The 16,178-nt window shown below is 49.3% G+C and overlaps 1 protein-coding gene across 3 annotated transcripts in view; it reads left to right on the top strand.

Moving 5' to 3' along the window:
* The window catches only part of PPM1B (protein phosphatase, Mg2+/Mn2+ dependent 1B), a 187,626-nt gene that overhangs the window by 71,816 nt on the left and 99,632 nt on the right, over window positions 1–16,178 (top strand). For all 3 annotated transcript variants that reach the window (XM_078649681.1, XM_078649682.1, XM_078649680.1), the window contains one exon: window positions 4,015–4,132. In XM_078649681.1, coding sequence (XP_078505807.1) covers window positions 4,015–4,132 — 118 coding nt within the window. The remainder of the gene's footprint in view (window positions 1–4,014; window positions 4,133–16,178) is intronic.

Below are 16,178 nucleotides of genomic sequence, written 5' to 3'. Positions count from 1 at the left end.
TGCTGTAGGAGGCGTCCGCCTCCCTCGTGGTTTCCTGGTGAGCAGCCGACTTCCCGGGTTGTCGGCGAGGCTGAACCACTGTTCCGTACCTGCTGCTGCCGGCTTTTCCTTCGCTCCAGCTCATGTTGCTGGCTTCGTCTCACGCCTGCAACCCACCCCGCAGGCTTGGCATCAATGCCATGCAAGACTTGGAAACACGTCCGAGGCAACCGCACTCCTCGCCGATGAGCCGCCGATGACCGGCCCCGCCACTTATAGCTGCCACCTCTCCTCTATCTGCGTAGGCCTCCCAATGACGACTCCTTGCTTGGAGCCGCTGACCTCGCTGTCCTCCTGGCGATTCCTCAGCATGTTCCTTTGCTCCTCGCTGTTTCTTTCTGGCGACCAGAGCTCTGTCCTCCGCTGGTCCCTCTCGGCGGCGATGGATCCCATACACCAGGTAACACGGATCTACTTGTCGCATGTGGATGTCATTGAGAACATTGCCTGCTTAAAGAAACAGAATAATCCGTGCTCTGTGTCCAGAGAATGGAGGCTCTAGCGCTGCCACTATTCCTGAGGGCACACAGAGAAACCCGTTTGATCTCAGTTTGGTAATAATTTATTTTCTACATTGTGGCGGCTTCTTTAAGCAAACCTGCAAATGGGGAAAAATAGCGAAGAGGTGAGATACATCAATGACATAGAAAACAGACTAGAACGAGCACTGGAACCTGTGTCACCGTTCCTTAATCAGTATTTTATGTCGCTGTGCTAAGTGTCCAAGCACAAACTATACGATGGACACCTGAGCTCTACTGGTCTGTCGTCTGGACTGATACAAGTGGTAGAGGTAACCGCGTCAGACTTTCAGTCACTTTTTTTTATTTTAATTAAAATGCCAAAAGAGCCTCTTTGTTTCTCCGGCACACCTCCTCTCCCCAGCTGGGCAGCAATCGGTGGAAGTCAGCAGGAGGTCAACGCTTGGGTAATATGCCTTAAACAATTAATTTCTACTCTGTGGAAATGTGTATTTGGCTGAATCCTCGGTTTGTTTCCAAAACAAAAGTATCTGGGGTGTTGACTTTTTTTTCCATTATGTTACCCTCCTCTAAGGAAAAAAAAAGTCATTTGTTAGTACTAAAATAAGTGGGAGAAAAACATTCTGGCCGAGTTGTAACTATTGTTGAGTTGAATCGGTTTCTTCTATAGGAAAGTATGTTATCACTTCTTTAAAAAACACCCTATTAAGAGATGTATTTATTTAATTTCCATCTTCACCCCTTTATTCTATATTCTTTCTAATGATGTGTTCCTATCTACTAAGTCATAATGTGCTACCTTAATACCTTTCTTTTTTTCTGGTCCTCATCTGTACTAGGGGTGCGTAGGGACCATACAGATACTTTGTATGCGCGCTTCAAAAGTTTAATACTTCAAACAGAGTAATGTAACATACCTTCATAGAGTCTCCGTCAACATCTTTTCATCTCACACACAGTGACGTAGCCAGTGAGTGTGTCATGGGCCCTAGTGTGAAAGAAGAAACTTGTCCTCCTGGCTAAGGTTAGAATTGCAAAATACATCAGTAAGGTTCAGAGCACTTTCCGGGCCTCTAGGACCCGGTGCCACTGCACATGTTGCACCACTTAAAGCCAAGCCCCTGCTTAAATAACATCCTCACTTCAATTAATCTACTAGTGGGTTGTCTCATTCTTTCTGAGTTTTGCAGGCCTGTACATACAGGCGCTGTGGCCTTGGAACCCGGAATTAGACCCCTTTAAAAAATATGTAAAGGACTGAGCACTTCAGAAAACACACTGGTGCCCCTTGTATCTGAATATGTGGGCGGAATGTCCAGCTCTTGAAAGCGTATGTCCTTACTATCGTCCACATAAATTGTATATCATTTTTAGTCAAAGGAGATATTGCTGTCTGGTTTTCATAAAATATCTCAGCAAATTGCATGTTTCTTGACACCACAGTTCCTTGCGTCACTTGCTTACGTCACAAGGTAGTGGGAGATTTTTGATTTAACCATGGAATTGCTGACTGCCTTCTGAATGCCTTCTAACATGGCAGATGTTCACGAGTGGGCTGTGTGCGGTGGGCTATACATGGGAGTCTATGAAAAGAGCAACAGGCATTTGCAATGCAATAGGTCTCGCAGTTACCAGAGTTTAAGCTAATGGCATTGTAAATGACTGACTTTTATTTGTTTTTAACCCCTTCCCTGCTGCCGTTGGCCGTCGCGAGCACTACCTTGCTGGTGCTGCGAATGGCCGACGCGCCCCCGCCGATTTCGCAGAATCGCCGCGCTGCCACAAAATCACAGCCGCGGCTAAGGAGTTAACATTTTGAAAAAAGGCATTGTTGTTTGCGATGTCAAGAGCTCAAACTCGCATAAATGCAAGACCTATTGCATTGCAAATAAGTTGATTAAGTTAAAGCCATTTGCTTTGCTAATGGAATAAAGCAAATCAAATCGCTTTAACTTAATCAAAGGCGAGACCTATTGCATTTTTAATGCTTGTTTACCCTGGCGCTTGGTATTTGCTTTTCTTTCTCTGCCTGCTAAGTTAGTAGATTTAGTAAAATGAACTGCCTAACAATCTTGCTGGGATACAAGGTATGGAAATAAATGGGTGTAGGATGGCACACAATATTTAAATAGCATGTACATTAGTTATACAAATATTTCAAAATATATTGGCAGTTAGGAAAGTACACCCTTTTTTGTAATTCGGAAGTCTAAAGGAAACAAAGATTTTTAATAGGCTCCAAATAAATCCGAACACTACTTGGTGATTTGCAAATAATAAATATTTGCTGAAACGATTTCCACACTTATCTTTTGAATGCTGTATAGTTTTATCAGTAAAACCGGCGTTAAAGTTTATGGCCATTTCAATGGAAAATGTGTTGTCTGTAAATCACAGTGCACTGCCACATCATGCTTTAGCAATTTATTTATTAAAAGTGAGTTTTTAAACCTAATTTGAGACGTTCCTGCCCCGTCCTGATGACAATACTATTATTGAATTAAGAAAGCAAGTCATGGGTTCATGTGTACTCTTCTCTGTGGGCTAGATTCTTATTATCCATAGTGCAAAAGTTTAGCTTATTAAATCAAACAAAAGTGTTTTATATACAGCAGACCTGCTGAACTATTTGAAGGTGCTCTTGGGGTAAAAAAAGTATTTGCTAGGATCACACAATTTGAGACCAAATTAGGAATAAAACACTATAGTTGGGTCAAGTGGATTATTCAGGTCACTAGACCTGCATGTCTGGTAGGAATCTTTTTTGGAGGCCTGTACAACACAAAGTTGATCTATTATGCGACAAAGCATATTTTTTTTACATGAGAAAATGCAACAAAAAATACTGTTGAATTGATTGAATATTTTGGTGTAGAACACATGGTATTGTGTAACCTACAAAAGAGGTGAAAAACAGTTGACCATATATAGCTAAAAAAATAAACATTTAGCAGAAACTGGTAAAAATTCTGTTATGAACAATTTGGGAGCCAAATCCGTTTCGTTTACAGTTAGAAATTGCACGGAAAAACTTGACTCTCTTTTTAATTGTTTCACAGGACAGGGTTTTTTCCCAAATCAACTTTTTATTGGTTAGAATTCCAATCATAAAAGACATTGACAGGTTTTCTTATTTTTTAGGACAGTTGGTTTACAGTTTCATACCTCTGATAGTCTCCTGGTTCCCTGTTAAATCTACAAAAGTTGCATATCTGTCTTCAATGCTAGTGGATATTAAATCACCTGTGCTGGTAAAATCAAAAGCTGGCCGAAGACTGACTTTCCTAGGCAGTTGATGTTTTCTTTGTTTCTAAACTAAATTGCCTTAATTTAAACTAAATTTAAAAAGTGTGTGTGTGATATATATATATATATATATATATATATATATATATATAAAAAATCTGGCTGAACTTGAAGTAATCTTTGTTTCGATATATATTCTTGATACAATGGAGTTGTTTATTGTCTACATTCTCCTTATTACTTGCAGGGGAGCCGTGATAACATGAGCATTGTACTAGTTTGTTTCTCAAATGCCCCAAAGGTCTTGGACGAAGCAGTGAAAAAAGATGCAGAATTAGATAAACATCTGGAATCAAGAGTTGAAGGTAAACTTTCTAAATTTTAAGAGCAATTGTTTGCAACAGCAATTATTGTTGATTCGGTTATCACCCAAGAATGCATTTTTATCATAAATGAACTCTTAAATCTAAAGGATGGGGACCGGATTCACATTCTGTATGTTAACTCTCTCATTTGGCTTGATGTCTACCGTTCATGCCTCTCATTGTAAAGCAGTTGGTCTCAACCAGTATTGTACACATTCTATGTCTTACAGCCTTCCTGTCTCTGTATTTCAATTTTGCTGGTCAATATTGAATGTCAAAAAACTCTTTTTCTTTATATTTTCAATTGTGTTGAGTGGCCTCACACGGGTCCAATCGTTTTAATTTTAATTCTTGTATTTTCAATAAACTGTATGAATTCATTTTATATACGTATATCTTGTTATTGGTTTTGATTTTTAAGTGTATTTTATTTATTTCTCCTCAAGAGAATTTCCTTGTTCCACTGGTTGACTAAACCCTATTTCCCTTAATTGCTGTTAAGGGGTACCTCTCATACTTACTCCCTGTGAAAAACATGTGCCAGCAGTAGTTACAATATGATCTTTCATGGACAAGGAGCGGTCAATTTTTATTCCCAAATTCCTCACAGATAATTTAGGTGTAGGGGCGACACCCACTTGGTCAGGCCACCAGTCTTCTGACCAGATAGCTGGGGCTTTCCCCATTAACATGATCTCTGTCTTACCTGGATTTAGTTGGAGATAGTTCACCGTCATCCAGTCTGAGATCAACTTCATACCATTAGCAAAGCGTGTTTTTTCCTTTTCTGGGCATTTCCCGATAGTGAACATGAGCTGCGTATCATCTGCATATGAGATGATTTCAAAGTTCAGCTGTTCCACTATCTGAGCTAACTGGGCCATATATATATATGTTAAAAAGGGTAGGGCTCAAACAGGAGCCCTGCGGAACCCCCTTATCTAAAGGCATTTTGGCAGAGGAAAAGGGACCTATGGTGACCTTTTGTGTTCTCTCAGACAGAAAATGTAACCATTTTAATGCTGTTCCCTTGATACCACAACCCGATAGTCTCTCCGCTAACTTAGAATGAGAGATGGTATCAAAAGCTGCGGAGAGATCTATGAGGATCAGTATCGCGGAGCTGCCTGAATCAATGGTCTGTCTCAGAGAGTCAGTGACTGCTAGAGGCACGGTTTCGGTACTGAAACCTGGGTGAAAGCCCGACTGTTCCAGATAGAGGCCTTGCCACTTAAACTTTGTTTTAGGAAGCTTTTTACAGAATTGTTAATTAACACCTAAGTTAGGAGCATTTCAAAAACATGTTTTTCAGTGTACGGGCACTGTTGTGATCACTGTTGATGATGACGTGTGTGTGTGTGTGTGTGTGTGTGTGTGTGTGTGTGTGTATTCATATGTATGTATATGTTTGTCTTTTTACTGTCGCTGAAAATAAGCAAGAAAGCTATGGTTAGTTTTTCTTATGACACAAGAAAAAATCAAAACTGAAATTCAATAAAAAAAAAATAGTTACAGTGGATTTGTGGTTACATTAAACTAAACACTGGAAAAATTCACCAGTAATGGTTAGACCCACAAACTCTAGATGACATGCCTGTCTTGTAAACCATAGTTTACAAGACAGGCATGTCTTGTAAACTATGGAGAGGTGTGGTGCAGTGGCCAGGGCAGCTGACTTCGGAGCACAGGGCTCATGGTTCGATCCCCGGCTCCAACGGCAGCTCATCTCAGCACATGAGACTCTGGGCAATAGCTCACTTAATTTCCACAATGGCCCCCAGCGCCTTGAAACCCGTATGGGTGAGTAGTTTGAGCTTTACAAATACGGATTTACATTTATTTTAGGTTCAATTTGAACTTTTTTAGAATATTCATGTAGGAAATTAGGTTAGTGGTTGAGGGAGGGTAAACCTTCTCAGGCAGCAACCACAATTCCTATCCGGGTGAAGTCTGAAACAAATCTATAACCTGTGCTTAACTCTCTGGTATGTTGCCACAAAAGCAGTTAGGCTTAACTCTGAGGCAATATGTAAAGTATTTATGCAGCTCTTGAAACAGAAATAAAGTGAAAACACAAGAAAAATTCCAAACCACTTTCGAATAATAGTCAAATTTAATACATTATTTGAGACATAATGATAAAAATCCAGTCATTAGAACCGGAGATGAGCAGTTTTAAAGATTTAAAGCAAATATAGTGCTTAGAAGCACAAAGTGTCAACTGTTGGTATATGGTTGTGCCGGACTGGGATAAAGTCACAAGTTCAGGCCGACTGTAATGGAGTGCAGGCTGGATACAGGGATCAAGTTAGGCCCGCTGAACAAAGTACCTTAAATCCTGGTTGCAGTGTTTTGTGAGATCCAACAGGGAGGATCCAATTGGCTGCGATACAAAGTCCTGCGGTTTGCAGCAGTGGTTCCACAGAGTTTGGAGGGGGAGGAAGGGCTGCGATGCATTCATACTGCGTCTGATCTGCTTGGACCAAAGGTGGGCTGGCAGAGCCCATTCAGACCCACTATCGAGGGTCTAGGGCTGGGCTGGCACCACTGGAGGAGGGGAGGGAACAAGACTCACAGCAGACAGATTTCAGGTGCTGGGTTCAAGGTGGTTAGAGCCTTTTCTGTCCAGAGGCTGTGATCAGGAAGCTAGAGACTAAGCCCTTGCAGTCACTTTAGTGATCCTGCGTTCAAGATACCTGCCCGTTCTTTTCACTCAGGCAGCAGTCTGTGGTATTCTCTGCCTGAGCCTGGAACTCCTTGTTGTCACTGGAGAGGTGACTCAGGCAATTAAATGTGGGTGCTTTGAACAGACCCGGCAGTTGCTGCTGTCACTGGTCTTAATTTGATTAAAAGTGCTTACTAGCTATTCAACTGTGGAATAATTCCCTTATTGGGTGGTGTTGCCAGTCGCTGTTTCTCCTTATCTCATTGCCTGTGCTAGCGCATCGTTTCAGTGGTGCGCACACTGCGGGATTCCACCTCTTGCCCTTCTGCTCAATTTCAGTGGTGTGCACACTGGTGCAGAAGTTGTGCATTGCCTGAACCTAGTTGCTACTTGTCACGTTTTGTGCTGTACTTTATTTTCACTTTGTTTCTTTATATTTGCACTGTGTGCCTTGGCTTTGACACATTGTATTTCTGTCTTGCATTATGCTCCAGGTACTCCTTCAATTAGGTGGCAAAAGTGGAAGAAAGTCCACGAAATGTAAGAAAAGGTGTGTAGAGCTACCTTGAGCGCTGAGAGAAAGGCCTCATTGCTGTTGCATTGTTGGGGGCTGGAAGGGCAAGAAATATTTGATCTACCCTCACCATCTGACTTAGAAGATCTAAATGAATAGGATTATGTCTTAAACTCGATACTTATTTTCTACCGAAAGTTAGTACCATTCTTGAACGTTACCCCTTTGCCATGAGATTACAAAATCCAGAGGAGTCTGTTGAAGAGTATGTTACACATTTACGCAAACTAGCTTTGCAGGCAAAATTGGTGATTTATCTGATGAACAAGTTGGGGATTATTTTAGGGTGGGTTGTGGCATTGATAAGGTAAGAAAAGAGCTTTGGTTAAAAGATGAATGTACCTTGGACGAGGTCCTCTTAGTTGCCAAACGCATTAACCATTCCATAGAGTGTATTGGTGTGATAAGGAAAAGAGTCAGACTGTCAATCTGATTGGAGAAAAGGGAAAGAAAATTCCTGTTAAACCTGATGTAGGGGGTCACAAACCCATCTGGTTACTGGTGCATCTCAACTACTCATCTCACCAATGATAGGAAGTGACCTGCTCTTAAATTAAGTTGTTCTAAATGCAATAAGTGGTCATTTAGCCTCTGTTTGTAAACCAAAGGGGTCTTCTGTGAAAGATCTCTGAGAGTGATGAATCTGGGCCTGAGCTCAACCATTTCAGGAGGTCCAATTGTGCTTCAGGTGTGTGCCCATAGCAATAACAAACACAGCCCTGTTATCATTTCTGTAGAAGGGGAGACAACTGATGTTCTCTGATTCAGGGGCAAAAATCATCATTGTCCCCAATGAATTATTTTCCAATAAGTTGGCTCACAAAGTCAAGATACTACAACCTGACATCAATCCGTGTGCTTACAGTAGGGAGCCTATAAAATTACGCAGCTATTTCACTGGGGTTATTGATTATAAACACCACCTCACTTGCGGCAAAGTGAATGTTTCTTAAAAGGGTGAAAGCATAATTAGTTGGACACGCCAAGGCAACCTCGGTGTGAAGCTTGATCCTGGATAGCACCACACCCATTAAACTTAAAGATTGTTCCACCCTGGATGTTAATTTTGTTGTCACGACTCAAATCAGATTTTCCAAAGGTCTTCAGGGGATGTCTTATGTTGCTTGAAATCCTATAAGCAAGAGATTTGGTTGGTTGACCAAGCAAGACCTGTGTGTTGAAAGGTTAAAAATGTTTCCATTGGGGGCGTGGCCAAGATGGCGGCTTGATAGGACGTGCATCGCGAGGCTCCCCGGCCCGGTGCCCCTATCGCACGTTTTTCTGGCAGCCACCCCCTTGAATTCTTGCCCGGACCTGGCGCAAAACGACCCTGCTCACTTGGTGGATCGCCAGCGGGGTTTCTCTGCGCCGACGACCGCTGGCGCCCCGCTTCTCCCGCCACTGACGCGGCCTGTGTGCCGGCGACGCAGGTTAGAGCCCTTCCGTCGCACAACCACACCTCAGCGGCTGCGGACGGTGGGCCGGAGAACCCTACAGGAGGGCAGCGAGCTACGGAGGGGCGATCTGAGCGCCTGGCAGCGGATAGCCGGGAAGAGCGGCACTCCCGGCCTCCTCCGGACATAACGAGCTCAGCCGCCGGCCGGCCGACAACTACAGGCCCCGGCGCGGGCCTTCAGGCGACCACCCGGGCCTCCTTCTGGCGGACCTGCGGAAGCTCGACGTACGCGGAACACTGACCATCGGCTCCGCATACCCACTGGTCTTCCCTCACCTCATCGGCCGCCCCCCGGGGGAGCGCGCCGAGATCGCAGGTCCGCCCCCTTGGGGCCTTGGACTATCCAGCGGAGGCCTTCTGAACAATCTAGGCCCCGGCGCGGGCCTACCGGGCGGCGGCGCAAGACCATTCCCGCCGCCCCCCCGGGGACTCACCCCGGGCAGGGCACCGGTCACCCGCCCCCCACGACCCGCCGGACTCCACCTCGCACCTTCGCCCCCCGGCGGGGGAGCCCCAACTGCGCTGCAGCCTCCTCACACCGGCCCTTCCGATCACTGCGAGCCCCGCTGGGGGCCTCTGACTACTCTGCGCCCCGGCGTGGGCCTGCTGGGCGGCCGGAGTGATTACAGCCCATCGCGTCATCCACAGCGGGCATCACACGAGGCGTCGACAGCCCGCCACCGGGTGCGCCCCGGAGCCTCCCCACCCCCTAGCCTGCCGGCGGAGAGAGAACACCGGCGACGGAGGACTCCACCCAGCCGCATCTCTCCGCATTGGACACGGTCTCCTGGACGGTCTCCTCGACGGGAGGCACGAGGTGAGCTGCGCCCTGCGACCTGGTCTACCGAGCACTCTTTCCCCCCCCCCCCCCCCCCCCCCCCCCCTTCCCCGGTCCCTGCACTCCCTGTTGGGAGACCCCCGGCTGCTGCAGACGGGGACGCAATCCTGCCAGAGGCTGTACCGGGCCATTGACTCCGGCTTCCTGCCCGCTGCCTGCCACCTACCGTCCACCGAGGCCCCCCACTCAGCCACTGGGACCTCTCCGCGACGTCCAACCTGCGGGCCCTTCCTCCTGCTGGTACCAGGGCACTGCTCTTTGGCCTGACGTCCGGGCGCTCTTCCTGGGTCCGCGCCGCCCTCCCTCCACCGAGCGCAACTTCTCTCGGCGTAACACGCTGGCCCCAGCCCGCATGACCTGGTCACCTCTACCATCGCTGCCTTGCTAGCTACTACGCACTCCGAGCACTGCCCTCGCAGTTACCCACGAAGGACTCTTGCTCCAGTTCGCTGCCCCTGGAACGGCCTGCGGAACCTCCTCCCGGGGAGCCGAGCCTGACCATTCGCATTGGCCCCGGGCCGGCTCCGCGTCGCCGCTGCCCCTCACGATTGGCCTCGCACCCGTGGCTGGGCGATCACTCGACAGCCCCTGAAGACACCCGCCGACTGGACTCCTTACCCTTTTCTGGACATCATGACGCACTCTAACCGCAAAGGGACCCGGAATGTGGTGGAACTCATGCACAAAGCGGCGTCGAAAGGGGACTAGGGCCAACCACAGCCGTCCCCGAAGCCCCCTGCGAGCCCCCAAGCGCCGGAAGACGATTCCGCTCCAATCACTAAAACCTTCCTGGCCTCCCTTTTCAACACGCTGCGGGAAGACTTTCAGACTTTGAAACAGGACCTGGCAGGGGAGCAACGTGAACTCTGTCGTGACATTGATGGCCTGGGGGAGCGGGTGGCCTCTCTGGAGGATGCTGATCGATCCCGCAGTGGGGAGGTGGAGAGACTCCAGCAGGAAGTCCTGCGACTTCAGGATCAGCAGGTGGATCAACAATCGCACTCCGAAGACTTGGAGAACCGCTCCAGACGGAATAACATACGGGTCAGGGGTGTTCCATTGAAAGCTGAAAAGGACAATGTGACCAATTACCTCCAAGACCTGTTCCGAGACATCCTGGGTGAGCCGAGCGACTTTGAAATCCGCATCGACAGGGCTCACAGGGTAGGCATGGCGCGCAGAGCACCTGCACAACCTCCGGACATACTGGCGTTCCTCCCGACTTTCCTCTGAAGGAACGCATCCTTCGTGAAGCCAGAAAAGCGCAACCCATCAGATTTCGAGATGACCCAGTAGCCCTTTTTCAAGATCTTTCTAACATCACCCTACAAAAGCGCAAATCTTTCTGGCTCGCAACGAACTTCCTGCGAGATGCTGGGATACCCTACTCCTGGGGCCACCCGTTCCGTCTGATCTTCAAATGGAACGGCTCTCTTCAACAGCTCAGATCGCTTCGAGACACCTGTTCCCTACTGGGGATCGAAATGCCGGAAGGCTCACCCTCCAGAGACGCCTCTCCGTCCCGGTCGCAGGGGGACCCGTCCCGCCCTACGAGAGATGACTGGCAGACGGTCCGCAGGAGGAGAACGCCGAGACCTATCCCGAAACCAGACCCGGACACAGTCGCCCAGGAACGTGAAGCAGCAGTACAGGAAGTGGCAGATAACACAGCACATGATCTGTAGAACATTGACCTTTTTGGGGGTGTTCTCTCACTCGCACATGGCTTAACTGGGGTTTGGGCCGGGGAGCCGCCAACTGGGCTGCAGCCATGGTACCCCTTTCATTGACTTTCTATGGACCTGTGCCCTGCACGACTAGGCCCGAGACTTTTACCAGTTTCTGTTGGGGGGATCGCTCTGGGAGGGGGCGGGGGGTTTGATGGATGGGGGTTCAATACTTGAGGGAGGTTGGGATGGTCCACTCTGTTGGGGTTAGGGTGGCCTTGGGGGGGAGGGAACTGTTGGGGGGGACCAGTACGCCATGGGATCTTTGCACACACCAGGGATTGCCTACGCTCTCCATCACTGCGCAGCGTCTTGCACTACTGAGCCCGCTCGCCCCCACGTGCCTTAGCGATGGCTGATACACTCAAAATCCTGTCTCTTAATGTCAAGGGACTCAACAACCCGATCAAGCGCAGGGCTATCATCTCCTACCTAGAGAATTCTGAAGCCGATGTCTGCCTGCTGCAAGAAACCCACCTCTTGGCTAAGGACTGGCACCGGCTGCGCTCCCGAGCTTTCCCACAGCAATTCTTCTCCTCTCTCCCATCAAAGAAGGCTGGGGTGGCTATACTCGTATCACGGCGCTTCAAAGGCAAGGTAGGGGCCAAAATAGGGGAAATTAAAGGACGCCTTCTAGCCCATACTTTCCAGATAGGCAACACCACTTACGCGATAGGCTCCATCTACTCCCCCAACACAGGTCAGGAACCCTTCTTACTATCCGCAATCTCAGAAACGCTTCAAGCACCTCACACCCACATGCTCCTAGGGGGGGACCTCAACCTCGTCATGGATACCGACAAGGATAGATCGGGGCGCCGCTATGGAGACACCGGGGCGATTTCACAGAAGGGCATTACTTGGCTGCATGATAGACATCTCGGACCTTTGGAGACACGCACACCCACTCACAACGCAGTACACATTTTACTCACACGTACACCACACTTACGCACGCATAGACCACTTCCTGGGCTCATCGGGCCTCATTCCCCACATTGCCACAGTGTCAATTGTCCCGGCAGCCCTCTCCGACCATAAGGCAGTGGAACTGACGCTTAGCGTGCCCAGGTCGCCGCGCACTCCGGGGTCGTGGAGGCTTAATGAAACCCTCTTACAAAAGCCGGCGGTAGCCCACCAGCTTCATAAATGCATATCAGACTACTTGGCCATCAACGACACCCCTGGTGTGTCGGTGTCGTCCTTGTGGGGAGCCTTGAAAGCTGTCGTTAGGGGGGAGCTGATAGCAATATCAGCTGCGGACGCCAAATTCTGCAAAGAAAAGAGGGGTGACCTCTCCCACAAAGTTGCGGAGCTGGAAAGAGTTCACAGCCGCACTGGTGCTCCGAGAATTTGGTGCCAACTTAAGGCTGCCCGGGCTCAGTTGGCTAGCCTCGACACCGACAGGGCAGAATTTGCTGCTCTTCGCCTCCGTCACACGTATTACGTGGGGGGCAACCGCACTGGCCGGCTCCTGGCCAGCGCCTTGAAAGCCAAACTCCAACGCTCCAAAATTACGACGCTACTAGACGACGCCGGCGATGCAGTTACTGAGGACGCTCAGATAGCCTCGGCCTTTCGCTCCTTCTACGCCTCTCTATACTGCGCGGATAAGGCATCACCAACGGCCATTGACGCTTATTTGCAATCTGCCGATATCACGCCATTATGTTCGGCGAGCGTGGAAGCCCTAGATGCCTCCATTCGCACCGACGAGATCCTCGCTGCCATTGCGCGCCTCCGTCCGCTTAAATCCCCGGGTCCTGGCGGCTTTTCGTCTGGCTTTTATAAGTCCTTTGGCCATGTCCTGGCGCCTATCCTCGCCAGGCTGTTTAATTCCTTTGAAGGTCCGAGCTCCATCCTGCCCGATATGCTTGCAGCCGACATCGTGGTCCTACCTAAGCCGGGCAAACCCCCGACGCATTGCTCCGCGTTCCGCCCCATCTCCTTACTCAATCTAGATCTGAAGTTGTTTACGGGGGTACTGGCGGCTCGCCTAGGTCCCTGCCTCCCGGGCATCCTCGAACCAGACCAATCGGGCTTTGTCCCAAACCGCCAGTGTAGTGACAACACCAAAAGACCCCTGCACCTCGTGGACAAAGCTCATTTTCAGGTCTCAGACTCTGCCCTATTAGCCATCGATGCAGAGAAGGCTTTCGACCGTGTCGACTGGACCTATTTACGGGCTGTGCTACAGCGCTATCACCTGGGAGACCGGTTTCAGGCCTGGATCGCGAGCTGCTACCACCGTCCCTTGGCCCGTGTCCGGCTGGGTGGCCTCAAGTCAGACCCCTTCGAGATACAGAGAGGTACCCGCCAGGGATGCCCTCTCTCACCCCTCTTATTTGCTCTATACGTGGAGCCTTTAGCGCAGAAAATCCGCGATAATCCTCACATTACGGGAATGTCTTTCGGCAACGAACCCCACGTGGTAGGACTGTACGCGGACGACATAATCACCGCTTTGGACCGCCCATCTAGCTCCATACCGGCGTTTCTGGCGGAGCTGGAACAGCTCGGCGCGGTATCTGGTTTCAAGGTTAACCAGGGGAAGTCCCTGATACTGCCCCTTGGCAGCCATGCTCTTCCTAATAACCCATCACCTACCTTCGGATGCCAATTGCGGTCCACCACTCGGCTTCCATACCTAGGGATTACCCTGACCTCCTCCACGGTCTCGACGGTCAATCACAATTACTCTACTTTATCATCCCAGATCCGGGCCGATCTCGCGCGTTGGTCAAAGCAGCCCCTCTCCTTACTTGGCAGGATCGCGGCGGTAAAGATGTCGGTCCTACCCAAGATATTATACATCTTTCAGACCCTCCCGGTGTCCCCGCCACCAGGAATGCTAGCTGACCTCCAACACGATATTCACCAATTTGTGTGGGAGAAGAAACGCGCCAGGCTGCATCAACGAGTAGCGCACAGGACTGTTGACGAGGGCGGCCTCGGGATCCCAAACCTGTTGCAATACTTCCAGGCCTCGCAAGTTCGATATCTAGTGGAGTGGTACCGGCCTGAATCAGAGAAGAGATGGCTCTTTCAGGACAGGGCCATGGCACAGACCTCCCTGTGGAAGATACTCTTTGATAACCCCGCATTCCCGCCCGGCACGGACACTCGAGCTTTCCTTCAATGGCGTGACACACCTTGCCGATCGGCTGGGCACCTCTTTGATGTGGAGGGGTTCCTCTCTCTAGCCGACATTTCGCGAGACTATGGAGACTATATTGAGACATGTTTCAATATTTCCAAATCCGCCACTGGCTCTTGCAGCCGGACGTTGCCCCTTTGGTCAGCCGGCAAATGACGCCGTTCGAACGCTGGCTTGTGTCCAAGGACTCAGATAAACATCTTATCTCAGACCTTTATCGGATGCTCTCCCCTGCTACCGACCCTGCTAAAACTGCTGGACAGCGGCGATGGGAAGCCGAGCTCGGAAGACCGCTCTCCCCCATAGAATGGAACCACATATACTACAGGGCCGCCCACACTACCCGCAATACCAAAGCCAGGGAATCGGCGATAAAATTGGCTATCTACTGGCACCTTACCCCAGCGAGACTCAATCAAGGCGACCGAAGCGCGCTGTGTTGGAGAGGATGTGGCAGCCGGGGCACACTGACTCACCTCCTGTGGGAATGTCCCGCCTTGCAAGAGTACTGGAAAGTTGTCCTGGACGACATTGATTCCACGTTCGACACTGAGATCCCACGCTTCCCAGCTTACACACTTCTAGGGCTCCCCAATGCGCTTACATTCCCCCTGAGATCAGTTCGCGGCAAACAGATGGGCATCGCTATGCAGGCAGCGTCACAACACGTCCTGTCGCTCTGGGGCTCCACTACCCCACCCACCCACACCGGCTGGCTACACAAGTTGTGGTTCACGTTAGGTATGGAACGGATTCAGGCCACGCTCACACATACATCTGACTCATTCCGAACTACTTGGCAACCGCTCCTGACGTTGCTCTCCAGGAAATTCCACGAAATCACTTGCCTGAAGTACCTTCACATCCTCCGCCTTACAGACTGCATGGTGGACCAAACGCGACCAGGGATACCTTGATACCCTTAGATTAGCTATAGCTCACACGATTACTATGGAAGAATGGCGTACTGGTGGGGTGGGGGGAGGGCGTTGAAGTTGGGTGTTGGGGGGGGGGGGGGGGAGGCGGGTTTTCAGGGCTGGCTTTTTATTTGTTGCTCCGACTAAGGGCTTCTCTCGATCTCCGGGCAACGCATCTCCATCTGGGCATGATCATCCTGCTCACCTAATGCTTATTAGAGAAGACGTGTCTGTCTGTCTCGCTTGCCTAATTTGCCTGCTGATTGTCCATTGCTATGCCCTGCCTGTTTTTTCTGTTTTAAAACTTAATAAAAATACTTTGAAATTAAAAATGTTTCCATTGCCATTCCTGAGGAGGTAAAGGAAGAAATAATAACTCCAAGCTGGGGGCATACGTGAGAAGTTGAGGGTACCCAGTGGCTTGCTCCAATAGTCGCTGCAAGGAAGGCCATTGGCAAGTTACGCCTCTGTGTGGACCTCTGGCATCTCAACAAATGTGTTGTGGTGGATAGGTATCCCCTCCCTAATATCACTGAATTGATTATATTGTTGGGTTGTCCTACTGTCTTCAGTACTATTGACTTATCTAGTGCATACCACCAAATCGAGCTGAAGGAATCTTCAAGAGATCTTACCACATTTATATTTCCCTTTGGTACCTTTTGACTTGTTAGCTTGATGGTACTGCTGGTGTTTGTGTTTCTCAAGACGA

Source organism: Lissotriton helveticus, chromosome 6, assembly GCF_964261635.1.
Source record: "Lissotriton helveticus chromosome 6, aLisHel1.1, whole genome shotgun sequence".
In the NCBI taxonomy this organism is placed as follows: domain Eukaryota; kingdom Metazoa; phylum Chordata; class Amphibia; order Caudata; family Salamandridae; genus Lissotriton; species Lissotriton helveticus.
The sequence above is the reverse complement of the archived record's forward strand: the minus strand, read 5'-3'. Positions and strand labels throughout refer to the sequence as shown.